Source organism: Larus michahellis, chromosome 8 (assembly GCF_964199755.1).
Source record: "Larus michahellis chromosome 8, bLarMic1.1, whole genome shotgun sequence".
Classification (NCBI taxonomy): domain Eukaryota; kingdom Metazoa; phylum Chordata; class Aves; order Charadriiformes; family Laridae; genus Larus; species Larus michahellis.
In genome coordinates, this window is record NC_133903.1 from 57,377,815 (window position 1) to 57,400,059 (window position 22,245).

Here is a 22,245-nt window from a genome sequence, read left to right on the forward strand (position 1 = left end):
AATACCTGCACAAGCGCTGAGACACCCCATCTCTGAGCTGGGACCCCGGGGGGCCCAGCTGCGGGCCCTTCTTTCAGAGCAGCTCCTAAAAGCACAGGATATGAAGAAAAATGCTGATCTATCTTATTTGACAATGAAAGGTAATCCTAATATGATTAACGCTGTCCTGCATGAATGGATCAGAAAATGTTCAGAAAGCTCCACTGCTATAAAAAGATGAAATGCATCCATTGCTGAGCTCCTGATGTAGGCCAGGCTGCCGAGGGAGGTGTGTGCTGAAGTGAATGTGTCCTGGCAGGCCTTTTTACCCCAGAACGCTCTGGCGGGTGGGAGAGACAGCTAAACACTTGTCTTTGACTGCACAGGTACGGCGGCATTTTAGACATTTGAAGAAAAACAAACATCGCTCAGCTAATAAAAGCAGTGGGAGAGGAGATACCCATCTCCGAGCTGCATTTCCAGCTCTTCCAGTTGCTTGGCAACTAGATGTGGAGGATCAGTTACGAAGCTGCTGCCTTTTTGCAAATATTTGGTTGAATATCACAGGGCATATTGTCAAAGCAGTTCAAAGTCTTCTGAAATACATCCTTGGTTTTATGTGTAAATCAGTGCAAATAAGTGGATGAGCTCATGCTGTGTCAGGAACTATCACAGGAGTGCAAGTTTGTTTACAATGGGATGCAGCATGTTGAAGATTTTATATATGTGTATTATATTAACATATCTTCTTGCCTGAATCCTTAACTGAGAAAACTAAGAACTTAGACACAGAACAGCTGCCAAGGTCAATCAACACGCTTTAAATATATAAATGTGTATATAAAAATATATACACCAAATAAATTAAACAAAAATAAAAAAACAATAAGAGGAGGAAAAGAGACACATACAGAAACCAGCATGAATCCCATAACCGGCTGGGACAATATGTGCCAAGTAGTTCCATTTGATAGAGAACATGGGGAAATGGATATGAAAAGGGTAGACAATAGATGAGCAGATCGGTGCTAAGCAGATTACTGAGGAGATTCAGTTTGTGCGAGAGAAAAGCAGTGTTATTTTGCTATTAACCAATCTTTCACAGTTCTTAAGCACAGGGTCTCACAGGAATGCATCTCTGCACACAGTCTAGATTAATTTTGTCATGATTTGTTTGCATGAGACACGGAGTTTGCTCAGTTCACCCTTCCAGCTAGCCAGATCATGGGGGGTTTATTGTGTTACTGTGACAGAGGGTCCAAACAGGATAAATTAGATTGAGCACAGGATTTAGTTGCGTATCTCTGTAGATCCTGGTCCTCAGCTGTCTTGTACATGGTCTGCTTGAAATGCGAACAAAGCACCTTGATTGTGTCCTCCTTCATTTCTGGAGAAATTCTAGCGAGAGCAGGAGCAGGAGCTAAAAGACCTTGAGAGTCCCCTCCCTTCTTTGTAAGCGGCGACCAGCCCTGCTGCCTGCAGGTCACGTCCTTTGCCGGCGGTCCCATGGCCCATTCCCAGCCGAGCTGCCGCTGCCTGCTGGTGCGAGGAGGCCCGTCGCCGCAGAGGGTCTGCTCACAGGGTACACGTTCTGGACTCCTGGCAGCCAGCTCATTTCCCAGTCTCATTCAGTGGGACTTCCTCGACATAACAACACGTACAAATATTAACAAACTGCAAAAAGTCAGTACTCTCTGATGTGACACAATTTGCGCTTCCTAAGTAAAATGCCCAGATGCTCCAAAGCCATCCCCTGGGTCAGCACTCGGTTTTAATGTTACCAGTTGAGATCCTCTCCAGCCTCTCCAGACTGGGGACCCCCAGCACTCCTCGGGGATCCTGAAAGTGTGCTTGGGATTCAGCTTCTAAAATTCCTTTTTCTCTACAAAACTGGTAGCAAGCTGCCAAATTACCCGCTTCCCACCAGTTTTAGGTATTCAACAGATGAAAGCAAATGTTTCTGTTGAAATAGACAGTCAATTTTTAAGCGAGCTGATTAGGTACCTTTATTATTTTTTTACAGTTGACAGCACAGCCAGTTTTGCTCCGTGTCATTGTTGCATGACATTCCATTTGGCACAGGGTTTATTTTTAGCCAGAGACTATCAAAAGTATTTTTCAGTAGGACTGTCACTGCTCTTGAACAAGGAATCATATTACTGCAAGAACTTTGCTGAAACAAAGAAGATATATTGGACAAATGGGAAATTATAAATCTAGACCAACCCAAACTTGCACTGGTAATTAATGTTGCTTTTTTAAATGCAATATATCATACATCCATCTACAAGACGCAAATGATATTTCGGGAAATAACTCATTGCTAATTTACTTTTGAGTCCAAGGATAAGGTATTGTATTGTTCTTGGTTTACAAGAAGAATGGCTTAAGCCAAATCGCATATACAGTCCGTAAAAGAAGACAAAAAGCTAGTAAACTAAATTTCTTTGTGCAATCGTGTAAGATTGTGTTAACTTAAATTATTATGTTGATTTAACTCATACTTCATTAGAAAAACCTTCCAGCTTTTTTATGCTGCGTGTCTATGCTAAGATTTGGGAAATAAGAGCTAACAAATGCAACCTAAGGCTTAAGTTTTCTCTTGTTCAAGTTAAAAATATTTCTCATAAGGATTCATATGTATGAGTGCCTATGAAATCAGTATATATGTGTCTATAATTGTTGCAGCAAGAACAGTTTAATAGCTGTAATATTTTAAACTTTCATATTGAAATAGAAAAATATATGAAACAGTGTACAATTGGACATTTAAAAATGAAGTGCTTCAGTTACTGGGACGTTATGATTTGAGTTCCTGATTTGATATGTTCTGAAGTGCTTTATGAATCAGGCTTTTTTTCTTGTTAGATGAATGGAAGAAGAAAGTTAGTGAATCGTATGCTATAATCATAGAACGATTAGAAGATGACCTGCAAATCAAAGAGAAGGAGCTGACAGAACTGAAGCATGTTTTTAGGTAAAATATTCTGGAAAGTTATTTATTAATTTCTTTCAAATGAGTATTTGCCATTGAACACTATTTTCAGTTTCAGGTGTTTTCCTAGGCAAGGAGCGTCTCGTGTATGGAATGCATGTTCTTTAATGTCTGGTTTGGGGAATATGTCATTACAGTGCTGGGCCAGAGTCCCACAGCACAGTACCAAAATTAGTGGTTGTTAATTACTAATGCCAATATTTTACAGCAAACATCTGTATACTTTTGTAAATTAATTAGCTTTAATGGGATGTCTAAGTTTGTTGTGTACTTTTCAGTTTTGCTAATGTGTTTCTTCAGACAGGAATATTGCTGAAATAACAAATTTTAAACAAACACAAAAGAAGATGATCTTCTGAAAGTGGATTTCAAATTCATGACTGTAATCGCTTTCTCAGCGCAGCACGTGCTAACAACCAAGGTCACCAAACCAAGTAACATGTTCATTATCTGAAAAGCTCCAATACAGAAAACACCCAGCTCATTGACTGTAAGTTAAGAAAATAGTCAGGTAAATAATGTCAGACATCAAAATCACTTGAAAAAATAGGGGATTCTAATCAGAAATAAATCACAAGCTCAAAAAAGCCAAACTGGTCATATAAGTTATTCATCATGCTCACTTTCAGCCAGCGTAATTATCACTGAGCCTGCTAAGTGAAAGACGACACCGGGCTTTCGCTGCAATACGCTGACCACTTTGGCTGTGATCCAATAAAGTACTTCGGTGCTTGCCTCATTTTAAGCTTTTTTAGTAGTAAAACTAATTATCCTAACAAACTGGAGCCAGAGTACTCTCTATTTTAGATAAGCAAGACATCTGAGTATATGGTGAAAGTGCTTAATTCCTGCATTAGGCATAAGAATAAAGAAAAAAATTAACTTCCACATAAGCAGACCTTTGGCAGTTCAGCTTATCAGCCTGCCTTACTGCCCGTGTCCGTCTCGTTGTCAACCAAACTCATCTTGGATCAAGAGCACTGCTCTTTTCCACGGAAGGAGTGGGAATTACTGATACTGGTTACATTGCACTGGAAAGGCTTTTTTTTTTCCAGTCAGGCTGGAGGAAACAGCCAGTGATTTCATTTCCAAAAGCTGCCTTCACCCACGAGTAATGAAAACAGTCAGGTTCTGTGAGCGTCTAAAATCCAAGCATGGCTCATGTTAAAAATCAGTCTCGACTATATGAAAACCTTTTCCACAGCAGCAGTGGTTATTTTCGGAAGACTTCTCATCTCTCAAATAGCAGAGGAATTAATAGGGTTTTACCCATTGTTTATTTAAAAAATTTAAGACTGAAAAACCAAATGTTTGTTGGAAGCTAAGGCAAAGACGGTAATTTGCCTGATGGAAATTTAAATAAGTTGCTGTCCTAGCAGAGGAAAGAACGGTCAGCATCCCTGTTTCACACTGAGGAGACACACAAAGGTCAAGGGGCAAACAGTCCAATGCCATAGAAAAAACCCAACAGCTGCAAAAGTGAAAAGTGAACCTGTCACTTCTTGGATAAAAGTTGTCCCCAGTCTATTGCCATACCTCAGAGCTATTAGTGCAATGGTTTCCTAAAACGACCACACTAAATATAAAAAGTCAGAATTTCCATTTCCCTAAAAGATGCAATTATTTCTTCAGAAAGGAACCAAGAGGACACCTACATAAAACTAGGCCCTGAGTGCAGTCATTTGAGCTGGTTTTCATTTTCCGTACAAGCCCTTTAATTGCAGCTTTTAATATATAAAACTTTCCCTGCAATATTTTCCCACAAAAACATTAAAATTTTGCCAGTTTATAAGAACTCAAACCATATTACAATTTAATACCACTAAGAAAACAAATGGGAATTTTTTATTATTATTTTTCTAACTGGAAGAAGAGGAAATTTTAACATGCAGCTAAAATGGTATAACCTGGATTCTTAACTACACATTAAGTGCTAGGAATATGAATTTTTAATGTAATTCTAAAGATAAAAAATTGAAGCAGGAGACATGACTTTACAGCACAACAATACTCTGATTTTAAGACTTGCAGAATTCATCCTTCACACAAAGCAATCCACTCCCCCACGCAGTCGCCGCAGTGCAAGGGTACGTACGGTGTGCACCTCGTGGACACCCAACGTGTTACTGCGCAGACTTGTTTCCCAGAACCTGGAATTTATTTTTCCCTCAATTGCCCCTGAAGGAAAACCTGAAAATAGATGAGCCTTATAGCACTACCATTAATCACAGCATGTCAGAGAAGAATTGCACAAAGAGAAAATACATTTAAAGAATGAGATTTTATTTTTACTGAGCAAAACAATTTCCACATTAGTAAAGTGGCAGTGGTAGGTGAAGGGCTGGCACCAAACAAGGGTAAATGTGACTATAATGTGTGAAAAAAACCTTCCATACAGAAGCAGTTTACATTCGGGACGTAAAATAATGAGCTTCCTTAACATGTGATACCCATCTTCTAAGGAACGCGTATGAAAATCTAGACTGATGCGAGAATTGGCGCACTGAGGCACAGACTTTTAGCAAAATAATTTCAATTTTTGCAGTTATAAATAAATGTAATGCTCTGTTTTTATCAGGCCCATATCCTTTTAAAATAATGCACTGTCCCTGAACATAAACCGCCCAGTACTGATAGCGTGCAGACAGCAGTTTCTATCAGAGTGGTCTTTCTGACAGAAAAGTTTTTTTCCAAAAAGCTAGTTTTCATCAGAAAAAAATTGTCAAAATGTCTCACAAGGAAAATATTTAATTTTTATGTATTTAATATTTAATTTGTACTTATTTATTATTTAATTACAGTTTTGTTTCATTTGAGTTAGAATCGCTAAAATATTTTCTTACCAGCACAATACTTTGTATGTCTGTAGTTCACAGCACCTTCTTCTTCTGTGGATGGACATTCCTGGAGGCGTGCTGCCCCTGCCCTGCAGCGTGGGTGCTGCTGCCCCTGCCCTGCAGCGTGGGTGCTGCCCCTGCCCTGCAGCGTGGGTGTTCCTCCTGCCCTGCAGCATGGGTGTTCCTCCTGCCCTGCAGCGTGGGTGTTCCTCCTGCCCTGCAGCGTGGGTGCTGCTGCTCCTGCCCTGCAGCGTGGGTGCTTCTCCTGCCCTGCAGCGTGGGTGTTCCTCCTGCCCTGCAGCGTGGGTGCTGCCCCTGCCCTGCAGCGTGGGTGTTCCTCCTGCCCTGCAGCGTGGGTGCTGCTCCTGCCCTGCAGCGTGGGTGCTGCTGCCCCTGCCCTGCAGCGTGGGTGTTCCTCCTGCCCTGCAGCGTGGGTGCTGCCCCTGCCCTGCAGCGTGGGTGCTGCTGCCCCTGCCCTGCAGCGTGGGTGCTGCCCCTGCCCTGCAGCGTGGGTGCTGCTGCCCCTGCCCTGCAGCGTGGGTGCTGCTGCCCCTGCCCTGCAGCATGGGTGTTCCTCCTGCCCTGCAGCGTGGGTGCTGCTGCCCCTGCCCTGCAGCGTGGGTGCTTCTCCTGCCCTGCAGCGTGGGTGTTCCTCCTGCCCTGCAGCGTGGGTGCTGCCCCTGCCCTGCAGCGTGGGTGCTGCTCCTGCCCTGCAGCGTGGGTGCTGCTGCCCCTGCCCTGCAGCGTGGGTGCTTCTGCCCCTGCCCTGCAGCGTGGGTGCTGCCCCTGCCCTGCAGCGTGGGTGCTGCCCCTGCCCTGCAGCGTGGGTGTTCCTCCTGCCCTGCAGCGTGGGTGCTGCTGCCCCTGCCCTGCAGCGTGGGTGCTGCCCCTGCCCTGCAGCATGGGTGCTGGTGCCCCTGCCCTGCAGCGTGGGTGTTCCTCCTGCCCTGCAGCGTGGGTGCTGCCCCTGCCCTGCAGCGTGGGTGCTGCTGCCCCTGCCCTGCAGCGTGGGTGTTCCTCCTGCCCTGCAGCGTGGGTGCTGCCCCTGCCCTGCAGCGTGGGTGTTCCTCCTGCCCTGCAGCATGGGTGCTGCTGCTCCTGCCCTGCAGCGTGGGTGTTCCTCCTGCCCTGCAGCGTGGGTGCTGCTGCCCCTGCCCTGCAGCGTGGGTGTTCCTCCTGCCCTGCAGCGTGGGTGCTGCCCCTGCCCTGCAGCGTGGGTGTTCCTCCTGCCCTGCAGCGTGGGTGCTGCTGCCCCTGCCCTGCAGCGTGGGTGCTGCTGCCCCTGCCCTGCAGCGTGGGTGGCTGCTCCTGCCCTGCAGCGTGGGTGCTGCTGCTCCTGCCCTGCAGCGTGGGTGCTGCTGCCCCTGCCCTGCAGCGTGGGTGCTGCTGCCCCTGCCCTGCAGCGTGGGTGCTTCTCCTGCCCTGCAGCGTGGGTGCTGCTGCTCCTGCCCTGCAGCGTGGGTGCTGCTGCTCCTGCCCTGCAGCGTGGGTGCTGCTGCCCCTGCCCTGCAGCGTGGGTGCTGCTGCCCCTGCCCTGCAGCGTGGGTGGCTGCTCCTGCCCTGCAGCATGGGTGCTGCTGCTCCTGCCCTGCAGCGTGGGTGTTCCTCCTGCCCTGCAGCGTGGGTGCTGCTGCTCCTGCCCTGCAGCGTGGGTGCTGCTGCCCCTGCCTGGCAGCGTGGGTGTTCCTCCTGCCCTGCAGCGTGGGTGCTGCCCCTGCCCTGCAGCGTGGGTGCTGCTGCTCCTGCCCTGCAGCGTGGGTGGCTGCTCCTGCTGCCGCTTGCTGGGTGCTTGCAGGGATGATGGCACTGGGTGCCGCAGCAGGAGGAGATGCTGCTCCCCAGGTGCTTGCAGGGGTTACGATGCTGGGTGCTGCAGCAGGAGGGGATCAGTCTGCAGCCTGCCCGCCAAAGAACACGCTCCGAGCCCACAGCCGGGGGTTATAAGGTGTCCCTTTGCAATCTAATAGCTCTCAAACCACCCCACTAAACTGGAAAAGATACTTTCAAATTCTGGAAATTAAAATGGTTTGTTTCAAATGAATCCCAGAAAAGTGAGGTGGTTTAACATTTCCAAATTAATTTTGTCAAGCTTCACGGAAAAGAATATAAAGGTACAGGCTTTGCTCCTAGTTTAGAACAATAACACACATTGAACAAGCAGGATTTCTTTTAGGATAGACTTAACGAAGAGAACAGAAGCAAATACAAGTCTCTGGCTTTGTCTGCATTTTAAATTCTACTTAAAGAACAAATTATTGAAATATTTATTGAAGGAAAAGGCCTAAGTGGGACCTTGCTGAACAGGGGTCATCTTGCTAAGGGGAACTTTGCATAGGTTTGTATTTTAAAAGGAGAGAGAAGTATTAAAGCCTTATTTTTAATTGTAACCATGTTAACTGTGTTTAACAGTGCTACACACTCAGGCTGGATTTATAGATATAGAAATCTAAATGTTCTGCTAAACCATGATTATCATTATTATACTGATACTGAATGGAAAAAACCCTAAACTTCTATTGACAGACCAAAATCGGCATTCTCCACAAAAGTATTAATTGTTATGTGTATTTAATTGTCAACAAAAGTAATTACTGAGAGTGTTTGATGGAGCAGTAACAAGTCAATCTGTGCTAAAGGAAACCCATGAGACTCGACGACAGAAGCTGAAATGTTCGAGTACGGTAATGATTTATCAGTCTGTAAGCAAAAATAGAGTGATCACTTTCCTTCACACTTTTCAGGGGCTCTCTTCACTGTTTAAAAAATAAATGTGACACTTCAGACATTGAGGAGTTTTTCAAGTAAAGCTATAATGCTATTTTCATAGGATTTATAACCAGAGCTCCAGCTACGGAGAGGTCACCACGCTCTCATAAAGAACAGAGCATCAAATACATATTCTGAATATCTTTTAATGAGTCAAACTTGGTATGGATCCTATTTAAGAGTTATTTTATTAGAAATGTATTAATAATAATTACTTCATTTTAATTATTAATTTCATCGTTGTGTGGCCTAGAAGGCACTATGAAATCATTAAGCTATATAAAAATGTAACGCTGTACTGAAAATATGGGAGAAAATTAAACATTAAATTGAGCTTCATTTTGTCAGTGTCACAATATGTAAGTGACATTTAGTTGTCTGAGAACTTTAAATGCAAACAAGCCTTTCTTTAGCAGGATGTGAGTACAAACTGTAATATTTTGTTTATATCAAAACCAGAAATACTTGGGGACAAGTTAATGGGAAGTCAAAATGAGGATCTATAAATTATTTTAAAATTCTATTTTAATGTATCACAATAAACCAAATCAGAAAACCAGAGCTATAAAATCCCACCAGCCTGCTGAGCGTTACAGGTCCATCGTCCTCGCGATGCCGTAAGGTAAGGGCCAGGAAAGGGGGCTGGAGCAAAGGTGAGTCCCATCCTGGCCCGGCTTCGCCCCTGCCGCGCACCAGCCCCCCCCGGCCCTGGCCTCTCCACCCTCGGACGCTCACGGGCCTTCCCGGGACTTGGTGTGCCGTTGCAGCTGCAAATCCACAACGGTGGCTTCTGGAAAGACTTCTTCATTCCTCAGAACGCTTTACAAACATTTTCCTCTAATCATTGCTGAATTTTTGTCTGAGCTGTAGGTACCTCCCATCCATGTGTGTGCTTCTGGAGTGTTTTCAGCTGAACCATTCCCTGTAGTTATTGTTGAGCGTTTCTGTGATCTCATTTGGGGAAGATAAACTTACTTACTCAAAGGCTTTTTCTGGTTATTCTTTTGACTTGGCTTGTTTGCCTCTAGTTCTGTGTGTGTTCTGCTCATCATTTTAGAGCAAATACATAGATTTTTTTAAAATACTTCTTAGTTATTATTGCATCAATAAAGAAACTGGTTTCGTATGGATTATTTATATTTCTGAAGAGTCTTTCCTCTTTTTTTCTCTAATTTAGCTGGTTTTAGAATGTATATACTGTGACTGAATAGCAGGATTGCTCAGAAAACAATACATCTGAACTACTCACTTGTTATTAGTAAAGTATTTTTAGATTTACAGAGTGTAAACTGGTATAAAATTAGCCCGGTGTCTCAAAAAAAAATTATATTGAGATTTCTCTGTTTAATTTTTTCCAAATGAAAGAAGCTGTGCTAAAGGATGAAAACAGTAATCATCTGTAAAATCTCTTTTTCAGCTCTGATGAAGCCTTCTGCAAAGTCAATTTAAATTACCGCACAGAAAATGGGCTCTCTCTTCTTCATTTATGTTGCATATGTGGGGGTATGTATTTGAAATATGATGTTCTTTAAACATTTTGTTTACATGGCTACTGATTTGTTCTGTCTAATAACTGTCAGGAAGGTTATATTTTCAGTTTATTTCTTTCTGTGTTGTCCTTGTTGACAGTTGGATAAGCATCTATAGCGTTATTCTCAACTCTACTGCCAAGGGGGTTGAATCGAGTTAGACTGAACCCCGCTTTAGCTGATTCTTCAGTCCAAGGAAAGTTTTGGTTGGTAATGTGGCGTGGTTTGCTCCAGGTGTTTAATTCGGAATTCCTTGCTATATGCATTAGTCAGTCAATCCATGCTCATCCTACAGCATTGCTCTACACTTCCGTATTCTGTACATGGTATAGACTTCAGGCCAGGGAGCTCGTTCTAGCAATACTTTGCCATGCATACCTCTCTTTTTCTGGTATAATGAAAATACCTGTATGTTATTTCATGGTAATTAGAAGAAGAACAACTCAAATACTTCAGTGAAAAATACCAGCTGATAGGATTTTTGCAGATTACAAGTCCGAGTACACAAGAAAATAGTGCAAAATGTCTTCTGAGATGCTCATAGAAACACACTAGTGGTGGAATTTTCCACTCGGCTCCACGTTGCTGCTCTGTTATCCACATAGCAAGTCATTAGTTCATGCACGCACTTTGCACTTGTTATACAATTTTCAGCAGAAACTGGCTGAGAGAGGTGAAGAGCATTTTACCCTGAGGTTTCAGCTCTGCAAAGTACTTAATAATAACATGCATAAACGATCTGCTCAATCTTAGATGCTATCATGAAGGAGGACCTGATCCTGCACGCTGAAAACCAGGTGGATCTTTACACTTAATTTTCAGAGAGTGCAAGATCAAATCCAAAGATGACCTCAGTAGCTGTAACATTAGAGCGATTGGTGGGATTGCAGAGGGGAAGTTTAAGAAAACATACAATGTTAATTAATTAGGTACGGTATGTGAACACTTCAAAGAGGGAGAGAAGCTATTAGATCCGACCTCGTCCTTGATTACTGTCCTAAGTATTCAGAAGGCAGATATATTTTTGAGATCATCAGTGCGCATCAGAACGGTAGGAGTAAAGCTATTTGCCCGTGCTGACATTCGTTAGCATCCCTCAAAATGAGTGTCCCTGTAATACTGTTGTGCAGAGCGCTCCTGTTCTGAAAGGACAAAAGAGTTCAGTGTCTGAGAAACCAGAGATTCTGGAAGCACCTGCTGGTTTATGGAGTCCTTTGCAGCATGGCCTGGATGTTAAAAGAGGAGCTTGCTTCTTTGGAAGTTCAACTAACCGTAACAAATCCTTATAAAATGTGAACAAAGAGTGGGCCAGTTCCTGGCCAGATCTGCAGCTGTCCCAGTGGATAAGGAGGTGGTGCCTAATACCATCCGCAGGTTTCACAAGATATGTTTTATGACTTGCCTCAGGTCGGCAGATAAGCTACCTATTTCTCTTGGCTTTCAAACTCACACAGAAGTTACTTATTTACTTACTTACTTCCTCTCCTAGCTAATATACTGTGAGCACTTGCCATAGCTTGCATTATGTCTTGCAATTCCTGTGTTAGCGTGGTTTTACAGCCACTGGTACCAGTTAGATATGCAAGCTATAAAATGATGACAATAATCAAATCTTTTCTGTGTGTTCTTTTCTGTAAGTGACTTTGTTTTCCAATTTTCATCCTAAAGGTAATAAATCACATATTCGGACTCTTATGCTAAAAGGACTGCGCCCGTCCAGATTAACAAGAAATGGATTTACAGCTCTGCACTTGGCAGTTTATAAGGTAAATTATTTTGAATAGAATTGATGAAAAGAAATCAGAATTGAGCAGCTTATTTGTTTGAACTATCTAGATGAACTCTCTAGTTGCTACTTCTGGTGAAAATACAAATTTCATGTTTACGGTGCATAGGAAAATGGCCTATAAAGAGCCGATGCACAGGAAATCAGCATGTGCTTTTGCTACGCCATCCATGAGGATATGATATTGCTTTAGAAGTATTGATTAAATCATGCAATACAACTCAAGATAGAGGAGAGTTCTTTTTGTTATTATAGCTATTAATAGAAACAATCTCAAAGGATTTTATTTCACAATTTCTGTCTTTTTTCTTCTTTTTTGTTGTTCCTCCTCAAGTTCCACATTCAGCTGCAATATTAATTTTCTTCATTATTGTACTTATCTTTTAAGACTTAACAATAACAGTAGCAAGGAATAAAGTGGACAAAGACAGCATTTTCCTAAAGAATTGTTATGATTCTTATTTTGAGATGGAGCATCTTAGAAACTTAATCCATGCATAGACTAGCCCCAAAAGCACTTTGCTTTTTAGAGGGAACTCAGAGTAAATTTCAGAGTTTATATTCTAGACTATAATGTGCAACCCTTGTATGTCCCATAGGTGCCACAAGGTCGTAACAGCCTTTCTTCTGCAAAGCTGTCATGGCAGATGCCGTTCCGATCTGCTGTATGCTCAAAGCTGAGAGCAGGTTAAGCAAGTTGGCACCTGTGTGCCTCTCTTGATCCAGAAGTAGTGTTCCTCGCTCTGTTGCAAGAGGACACAGATGTGGTAGATGGTCTTTAATCCAAATACCCATTTCTAAATGCAGCAGGAATTATCAGAGTCACGGTCCTTCTCCCCCAAAAGCTCACCTGTGGAAAAGGAGATGGTTTGCCTTCTATTAGGTAATAATCTGATAATTAGAATATCTGTGTAGAGAGAAGACCAAAGTCTCTCTTGGAGAGCATTCAAACTGGTATTTCCAGTCAGCAGGCTGTGGCTGTGCTGGGGTGAGCGTGCAACCAGCTTGCCCGTGGAAGTGAACGGGGGGGTCGTGGGACAGGGGGAGTGAGGGGAAAGCCTGACACAGGTGGAGTACTGACAGTATTGCCTGAGGCACGTGGCATACAGCTGTGAGTGATATTGGTGCAGGGAAGACACTGAACCCCCAATGCTTTAGCTGTTGCAGAGGAGGGCAGGAGTGGAAAGAAAGGAGAGATGCAACCAGCAGCTTTTGTAATTCTGTCTGAAGTTGGGAAGAAAGGTGCCGCCCTATTTACAGTGTTTGCTGTGGACAAGCTAAGGCAATTTCCTGCTCCAAACGCTGGATTTCATGAATCCCATCACTGGAACTCTGAACTTGCCCCAGGTGTGGTCATTAAATAGGCTGAAGACTCAGTCATGGAGCTGGATACCTAAAAGTTATGATGTGCTGTGGATGCCTTACACTCTGCAGGTCCGTGGCTTGACTCTGTGTACGTGCACCATAAGCTACCTCCCCCTCCTAGCTAGTATACTGTGAGCACTCGCTATATCTTGCATTACGTCTTGTAATTCCTGGGTTACTTTGGTTTTACAGCCGCTGGTACCAATTAGATATGCAAGCTATAAAATGATGACAATAATCAAATCTTATACATTGTGGAATGAAGTGATGGTTTCCAGCAATCATAAAAGAAACTCTTCCCCATGCGCAATGTTGCATAATTAGCCAATTGCCTAGAAGAATATCTCTGCCTTTCTTTAATGTTAAACTCAGTGAATCATTTACAATTATTAATTTAGTTTTAAAAAAATTCTTTGCTTAAATAGGACTTTTATAACAGATTTCTAGGATGTTTTCATTACTTGGGAGTAGTTTTCATTTTGCTATCAAATCTTGTTTTGTCTGTTTTCCCTGCACTGTAAAGTTGATAAATCTCTCGCATCCACTTAGGCAAAAGAACTGTATCAGCAACTTATTTAATCACTTGAGTCCTGTGATACAATATCCAATATCTTTTCCAGGTCGCACGAAGCTAAGCAAACTAGTGTGAAGTTTGGGATGTAAAGTAAAATGCAATAGAACATTTCTGCCATAAGTGACATTTTAAGACTTTAAGATTTACTGTGAGTTACCCGATGACAGCTTTTGTTGCATTATAATTCTTTTCTAAGTAAAATATAAAGGACACTAGAGGTACCTCAGAAACAATAAAGCAATGTATATCGAGACAAGGAGACTTCATGTGAAACTTCTTCTTGTCTATAATCTGAATATTTTGTGTCATTTTGTAACAGTGGACTGGACTGAGTCATTAATTAGAAGAGAACGTTTCAAGATAATTCAAACTCAGCCTGTCTTCCCTGATGCATAATGTCCAATCCATTGGGCGACGAAGTACCGTGCTCCAGGGTCTAAAACTATTTGATAGGAAAAGTGATATAAGCTTTCACTGTCCATTATTATCAAAGAGAAATTCCTGATATTTCCTGAAAATCGGAAAACCATTTCAGTATGAACAAATGTTGTGCTTTCGCAGACATATTTTAACCGTTGCTTCTCTGGCATTGATTCATCCTTGCCCTTCTTTTAGTGTCTGCTCTGAAGAGGAAGAGAACAATGAGGAAGTTTAGAGCTTTTAGCATCTCTTTTGCCCCTGTGTTGTGTGCATTTCTTCTTAGGAAACAATGAAAACGAATTGGAGAAGGCTCATATGTGGGCTGAATGATAGAAGGCAGGTCCCCAAGAAGACAATTACGATGGCTCTAGTTGGTGAGGTTAGAACAAGTAATGGAGAGAAAGACGGCCTGGTTTCTCCTGCGAGTTCTGCCGGTGTCCCCAAACAAATCATTTCACTTCTCTGTGTTTAATTTCACCATTTGTAAAGGAGAATTTATTAATGGTCGTATTGCCTGGGCATTATGACTCCTAATATGTTTCTCAACTTTATTTTTATTATTACCATTTGATATTGCCCATTGCTGCTGTTATACCTGGAAGTCATAGTCATAGCAAAAATTGTGTGTATACCTGGAAGGAACTGAAACGATATGAAAAATAAGCTCACGGTTCAGAATTTGGCATGCATGCTATATATTTATCCTGGGAGCTCCTCAGGTGCCCTTCTTCTATGTTAGATACTGTAATGTTTTGACATTTAAACAGTTTGTGTGTGCATTTAATAATGGCTCGGAGACTGAGAGATCTTTAAAGACATCATAAAATCAGAATAGAGACTGGTTTTGAAGATGCAGGCTTTAGTATAGCAAAAGAGAGACTCCTGGTGCCTGGGACAAATCTCCCCTCTGCTCCTTTCCTTGCACTTTGTGCTCCTGGGGCCGTGGTCAGTCCCTGTTCTTGAAATGCAGATATGTAATAGCAGGGGAGGCCTAGCCGTGTACCGCTCTCTTTGGCTCCCTCCCTGCGACTGGTAGAGCTGTGTCCCAGAAATAACATGTGTTAAATACATGCCTTTTAGGACAATGCAGAACTGCTAACAGCGCTGCTGCATGGTGGAGCTGACATTCAGCAAGTCGGGTACGGAGCTTTGACAGCCCTTCACATTGCCACAATCGCTGGTCACCATAAGGTACGGTTCTCCTTTTCTCTATGGGAAATTATATAAGTGAGTGTTAATATTAGCAGGTCATTTTATTTTAGATTTTAGATTGATGCCTTTCAAAATGAAACTCGGAATTTGTTTAGTGCAGCTAAATTTCATTTATTTTTTTGTACATTTTGGGAAAATCACATCTGTGCATTTTTGCATTGAACAAGTATGCACAAAGGACCTAGATCTGTTTGTACATCTCTTACCTTTATATAAATGTCTTTAAAGACTTGGCAATAAATGGCCTTGTTTTCTAAGTATTGGAAATGTTAACTGATAGATACATGATGAAACACCTGACATACACGTCAGGATTTCTGAACCTGCATATAGAGCGTGGCTTCCACACACTGTCTTTCTGAGTGTGAAGGACACACAGTAAAAGAGTTTTGTTCCCTCTTCTAGGTGTCACAGGCTCTGCTTCACAGCTCTGTGATTTTCACTTCAGAAAGGCACAGAGGTTCTCAGTTTAGAGCTATTTTATACATTGGATTAGTACAGAGAAAACCATTGTCAGCGTAAGTCTAGCGTGAATCTCAAGCATCCATATTGATAAGCCTCCTATGGGTTGGAGACTTACCACTATGGGGAGCAGAGGAAGGGAGAGAGGGATGAGATTCCCTAGGTGCCTATAAATCAGGCCCTTCCCTTTCTAGACCTGCTGTCAGTCATGAATCTGTTTTCTTATCATTTACCACCTCAGTTCAGTCATTTCACACATCATCTCATTTCGGTCACCCTGGCAACAGCTCACTCAGTGTAATTTATTTATTTTTTAATCTCTTAAAGTACTGGGTGTGCAAAATTACCTTGGTAATGAAGGGTTTATGACTGTAAACGTACTCGTGTATTCAGGTACTTTGCTTTTTATCTCCTTTGGGTCCATTAAGCAATCAAAGATTTTGTCCTCTGCTTGAGTAAAAGTTTTAACTTATACAGAGTGCTGGACTAATTTATGGAGAGAGAAACATCAGAATTCTTTAAAGAGAGTCACTCAGCAAGAAATGCAAGAAAAAATAACTAAGTACAAAGGAGGAAATTCAGATGACATTAATACTTGCATGTAAGCTGTGAATTTAGTTATGCATTAAGCGAATTATAAATTCACTTCAAATAAGAGTTTGGCTGGAGGACTAGAACAAGGTGTGTGTACGGTTTTCAACAGAAAAGAGGAACCGCTCTCTATGTCCATGGCAAGACGTGTGTTACGAACTCCCAAGTTAAAGCAGTCACTGAGCTTGTTGATGTCAAGCAAGCCAGCTCCGCGCAGCTGGCATACCGGCACCTTTGGAAGTGCCAGTGCGGTCTGTATGCCCTTGGGAGGTTTGCCAGTACAGCTTGGCTGCCAAAGCCTGCCTAATTGTGAGTGAAGGAGGCAGAGATTCACGGGAGCAGCAGTTTTAGCGCTCGTTCGTGTAACGAGTACATGGTAAGGTGCAGGAAGGAAAGGAGTTGTGCCAATGTAAAAGTTCCCCCCATTTCTAATGGAAATACACATTCTCTTGTTTCACCCTCTTAAGGACTATATATATAACCTATGTGTATATGTATATGTGTGTCTATATGTCTGTGTATATGTATATGTGTGTGGGGGGTGCATACTTCGTCTGCTGGGACCTTTCCCAGACTTGCGGGCCACCAGGGCCAGGCGAGGATACTGGCGAATTTAGCTTTACATTGTGGCCTCCACACTGGTTCCAAAAGGATTCAAATCCGGCAGGTATGTTTGCATTTCTTGATAAAGACAGGATGCATAACGGTGCAGTTGGTGACAACCTTGCGTTACCGAGAGAGTCAGTGTGTGCGAAGAAGGTTAAACTAAAGGAGGTTAAAACAATTTACGGGTGGTCACACCAAGGAACTCAATTAAAAAGCTGTTAGTCTTCCGTGTTTCCGTCAGCAGCTCCAACAGTGACCAGGGCACAAATCAATCTGCAGCATCTGTTGGATCTGGCGCGCGAGGAAGGTGTGAGCAGGGCAAGCTCACCGTTTCTGCCTGGAGGTCAGCGCTCCCCATGGAAGAAGGAACCAGCTCTCAGGGTGTCTGCCTGCTGGCGAGGCTGGGAGTGAGCGGGTCTGGGGGGGTTCGCCTTGCAGCGTTACATCCCTCAGCTCACAGCACATCATGACGTTCCCTCCCAGAGCACACGCAGCTCTTTCTATTAGCTTAATGGAAACCCTCCCTTGTGTAACCTATTGCTAAAAATCAGATAAAGAACCACCATATCTAATCGTTCTGTGGAATTATAATAGAGATATTAACCAGAGTCTTAATTCTTTAATGATCTTCTTTAATGATCTTTTTCACTTTTTGGAGTATGTATTTAATGTTTCCTCTGTGGGAAATACAAAGTACTCTTCTCTGCATTGGAGTTTCAAGTGATTTTTAAAATGTCGGGGCCTTGTCTTGCAAATGTCAGAGGAACAACTACAATTTGTCTCATGTCTTGACCTCCTACTGAGGGTATTGAAAAATAAGGGTGGTCAGAATACGACAAGGATAAGACCATTAACGTGATAAGAAATAACTTATTGTGAGTGGTTTTGAAAAGCCCCTTATTTCTTCCTTGGAAATGATCAGTTCTTTATCAGAAGTATTCCCATAAATGGCGTGGGACTCTATATAACTCTGCTGGTTCAGCTGCTGCACTGGGGACTGAAGACGTATAGCCCAAGCGCAAGCTTTTTCTATCCTTCTTTATATAGCTTTTGTATAGCTGAGAATCTAGATTAAAGAGCTTATTTTGTCTGCAATTTCATTAATATTCATGGAAATATGGAGTAATTTTTTCAACCTCCCTACAAAATCGAATAAATTTAAGAAAGAGAAAATAGATTTTTGGTCATCTTCCTACTTCCAATAAGATAAACAATTATTTATACCATTAAATAAATGAATAGTAGAGGTATACACATCAATCTACGCAACAATCTTTTACTACAGAAGAGGACTGACTATATTTAAGAGAAAGACAGGGAGAACTGGGGAAAAAATTGCTTTCTTTCCCATTTCCCTGAAGAGTCAGTCTATGGCTTTCGCTCCGTCACCACACCTGAAACCGCTGGAGTCATCAGTTCTCCGAAATTAGGATACTGAAGGCCATCAGCGTCAATGGGATGTTCCAACTCATTTGAGCCAGCATGGTGTATAAATATTTCATCTGCTCTTACTGCCATATTTTACTTCACCAAAACTATGCTGTTTGCTTATTTTATCCATTAATGGAAATTGCAAGTTTCCAATGGGAAGAATGAAAAATTAATGAAAAATTATAAAATAAGCTGATGATTAGAAACATTACCAAATAAGTTTAATAAATCTCTCATTCAGTCTGCTATTTTGAAAACGCTGTATGTTTCCATCCCAGGGAGGCCATTGCTAAATAAATAATGCATGTGCCTCGTACACATTTATGTGTTGTCCAGTATTAGTGCACTGCAAAGCCAGTATCATTGCCCATTTCATTTTGTAAATTAAAGTTGTCATTCTGAGATTACAACATCTACGGATGTGTGAACTGGGCCGAGGGTTGCAGGCAGAATGAACCAGTGCTACTTAATTTTTGCAGTTTGCAAACCTGAGAATCTGAAGTGTGAATGTGTTTGTAGCAAGGGCCTGTTGGGGAAAAGGGAGTTAGGTTTTCTACAGTAATAAATCCCTTTTCATTTACAAGTCATATGTTACATCAGCATGTTTGGCACCTCCTGTCTTCACTGGAATTTTTCTAGTAATAGGAGTACCTTCAAATGATTCAAAAAGCCTTGAAAAATTAAATTTATATGAGCTGACTTAAATGGTTCACCAAGTCCCCATTTTCTTCTTTCATTCCCCGCATTTTATGCTAGTGCTGCATCTTCCCAGGGCTTTGTTTTATCTGGCACCAATTTTTCAGACATTTTCAGAGTCATTCTAGAACCAGGAATGCAGAAAGAGTACTCACACGGCATCAATGCACGTGACTACACAAGCTGTAAGAGAAAGGGCAATCAAAGATCCTCAGAACTTGCCTGTCTGAGGATCCAGCCAGTGACAAAGGAACTCGCTGGAACTCAGGAGTCTTGAATTCGGTAGCTAGTTTTAATAGCTACCAGCAAGCCATCCCGACTGAATGAAGCGAAGAAAGCCTTTTGCAGCCCCCGGCTGGGAGCAGGAGGGGTTTGGCAAACTCAGGTGAAAAAGCATTGAGTTGTGCTCAGTACAGACACTTACCTTAAGTTGGTGACGCCAACCTGTCTGAAAACAGCGACAAACCTTCACCACCCTTTTCTCCAGCTCGGCTTTCTCCCCAACAATGTCCTGTGCAGCAGATTTGTGAGACACCCGTTTTTAAGCTAGAAGATGTCAAAGCAAATGTGAAATTTTAAAACTCTGGTATTGTTAAATTCACAGTGATTTCTTTGTCCAGAACAGTTATCTTTTAGTAATATTGCACAAAAACATTTTAACTATTCCGTGTTTAGCATCTACCAATATCGGCAAAATACAGACAAAAACCCATTCTTTGGCTACCCTGTAGCAAAAGCAGTCCTGGGGACAGCATTTTATCTCAAGACACCAACACCTGCATCTTTCGTTAATGACTTACCTGTGACCTGTGTTTCCTCTGGCTGGAACAGCTAAGGTAAAAGAACATGCAAGAGCTTATTGCTGGTCTGATGTCCGTCCTCACGCCTTACAGAAGGGCATATACTCAATATCTCAGTAGGTGTTTTCCTAAGAAAGACGATTAATTGTACATTCTTCAGCAAGTTGTATTTAAAACACTCAGAACGCCCTTTAGCAGTTTCTTAATTCAGTCTTACAGAGTTTGCTCTAAAATTTTTACAGATACAGGGAGAGTTAGGAGTTGTAATACCTTAATGCAAAGACACTTTCAGGACATGACTGATCATATCTACATCTGCTAAATTGGAGGGAATTAGGCAAATGCTTGCCACTAATTATATTTTTATTTTAATAGCTTAATTAATAAAGGAACTCTGAAAATCATGATAGATTCTTTAGATATTTTAGTGTAAGGCTGTACAGAGGCTAGCACTGGTGCAAAGGCCTTAATTGTTGAAGTTGTCTTCTCATTTAAATTTTACCTGCTAAAAAGTCAATAATCATTGATTTTATTTTCTTAGAGGATTTCTTATCCCTCGCCCTTGTCCAAAAGACAAAGCCTTTATGTCGTCTGTCTTGTGTTTTACAACATCAAATAAAGTCAGCAAGAGCTGCTTTCTCTGCAACTTGAAAATTTCCCATACGTTAGGAGCTGCACTTTTAGTCATAGTCTGTCTTCTGAGGATAAAAGTCTTTTTTTGGTCTTTCTGTAAGAATTTAAAGCTCTTTTTTCATCAGAATTTCCTCCCTTACTTTCTGAAGTAATTTTGTCCTTACACATCACTCCAGCATACCCACCTACCTGTAATGCCTATGACAACTTCCAGTGTTTTCTAAGATTCCATTTACTTTCTTAGAAAGATAGTTTGTCTCTGAAACCATTAAGATTGTCTCTGTACCCCTCTCATCTTTTACAGTTCAGTGGAGTTTGCTTAATATGACTCACAAAATTCTTTTTATCAGGAGATCACAAAGTAGCTAGCATGGTTGCCATTTCTACAGCCTGGAAAAATGCGTCAAAATTTGTCTAGTTTTATGTTTATCATCAGAGGTGGCTCCACATTGCTCAACACAGTTTTTTCATCTTGAAGATCTACCTTGAAGCCTGTATATGAATTTAAATTTTGAATTCCGGCTTCCAAAAATGATCAGGGAGAATTGGGGTCGGGTCACATCCCCAAGCGCGTGCCTCACAGCTGCATGCCTAAATTAAAATCAAACTGAGCCAAAGAAGTTTCAACCATATTCTTGTAAAAGCTACAGGTCCAGGCATCTCTTTTCAGAGCCAGCAGCTGCAACTTCAGTTTTATGACAGTAGTTTGCTGAGAAATGCCTAAGATGAATCACTGAGAAGCGACCAAGCCATTAAATCTCAGACTATCTGGCTCTGTGTTCCCCACCTCTGGTCCACCGAGCTACTAGTATACTGAAAATTGTCTGGGCATGGGATGCACAACAGGGGGTGCCGGTTGTATTAACCAACCGTAACCGAGCGTGTTCTTTATTTACTGCCTGAACACATTGACACTCGACCAGTAAGGGCATGTGCGCAGGCTGTTACTGAGCTGTTCTTCAGCTGGTACAAGGACAATCTGCAGAGCTCCTTTCCAGCCTCAATGGTTATGTGATTCTGTGTCATCCGCGGGGTCTGGCTATGGCTGCTTGGGATGCTGTTCATCGCCAGGATTGCCTTCATCCAGGAGCTCTCTCACTCCTGCCAGCTCTCACCTTCTCCCTCGCCACATGCTTGGAGCTCACATGTCTCTGGAGCACCACCACAGCAGCCAAAGACAAGCACCAATGTTTGTGGGGCTTGTTTGTGATCTAACTCACAGCCAGTGCTCCCTGCTTATCCCATTCACATCAGAATTGCGCCAGTCTCTGCCTAGTATGCTGCCAGGATACTTCTAGCTTCTGGAAAACAACAATGGGCCAACATTTCCCATCATTTGCACTCAGAGGGGTGCTGAAGAGCAATTCCATAGGAACACAGCCGTCCTCGCCTCCTCCAGCCTGTCTTCAATAGAAGGGCTTAGTCCTTGCAGCACTTCGGTACCTCCTATGGCATGCTGGACTTGTTGAAGCCCTTGGGTCTGAAGAGACAAACTGGCCCTGCAGTGCTGCTTCGCAGGAGCTTACAGCTGGTATCATACTGAAATGGTTAACACCAGTGGGA

The 22,245-nt window shown here is 42.5% G+C and overlaps 1 protein-coding gene across 3 annotated transcripts in view; it reads left to right on the plus strand.

Moving 5' to 3' along the window:
• Positions 1 to 2,090: 2,090 nt before the first annotated feature.
• The window catches only part of TNNI3K (TNNI3 interacting kinase), an 84,398-nt gene continuing 64,243 nt past the window's right edge, over positions 2,091 to 22,245 (plus strand). For all 3 annotated transcript variants that reach the window (XM_074599209.1, XM_074599210.1, XM_074599211.1), the window contains exons 1-5: positions 2,091 to 2,219; positions 2,848 to 2,956; positions 9,995 to 10,080; positions 11,775 to 11,872; positions 15,332 to 15,442. In XM_074599209.1, coding sequence (XP_074455310.1) covers positions 2,180 to 2,219; positions 2,848 to 2,956; positions 9,995 to 10,080; positions 11,775 to 11,872; positions 15,332 to 15,442 — 444 coding nt within the window. In that variant the 5' untranslated portion in view covers positions 2,091 to 2,179. The remainder of the gene's footprint in view (positions 2,220 to 2,847; positions 2,957 to 9,994; positions 10,081 to 11,774; positions 11,873 to 15,331; positions 15,443 to 22,245) is intronic.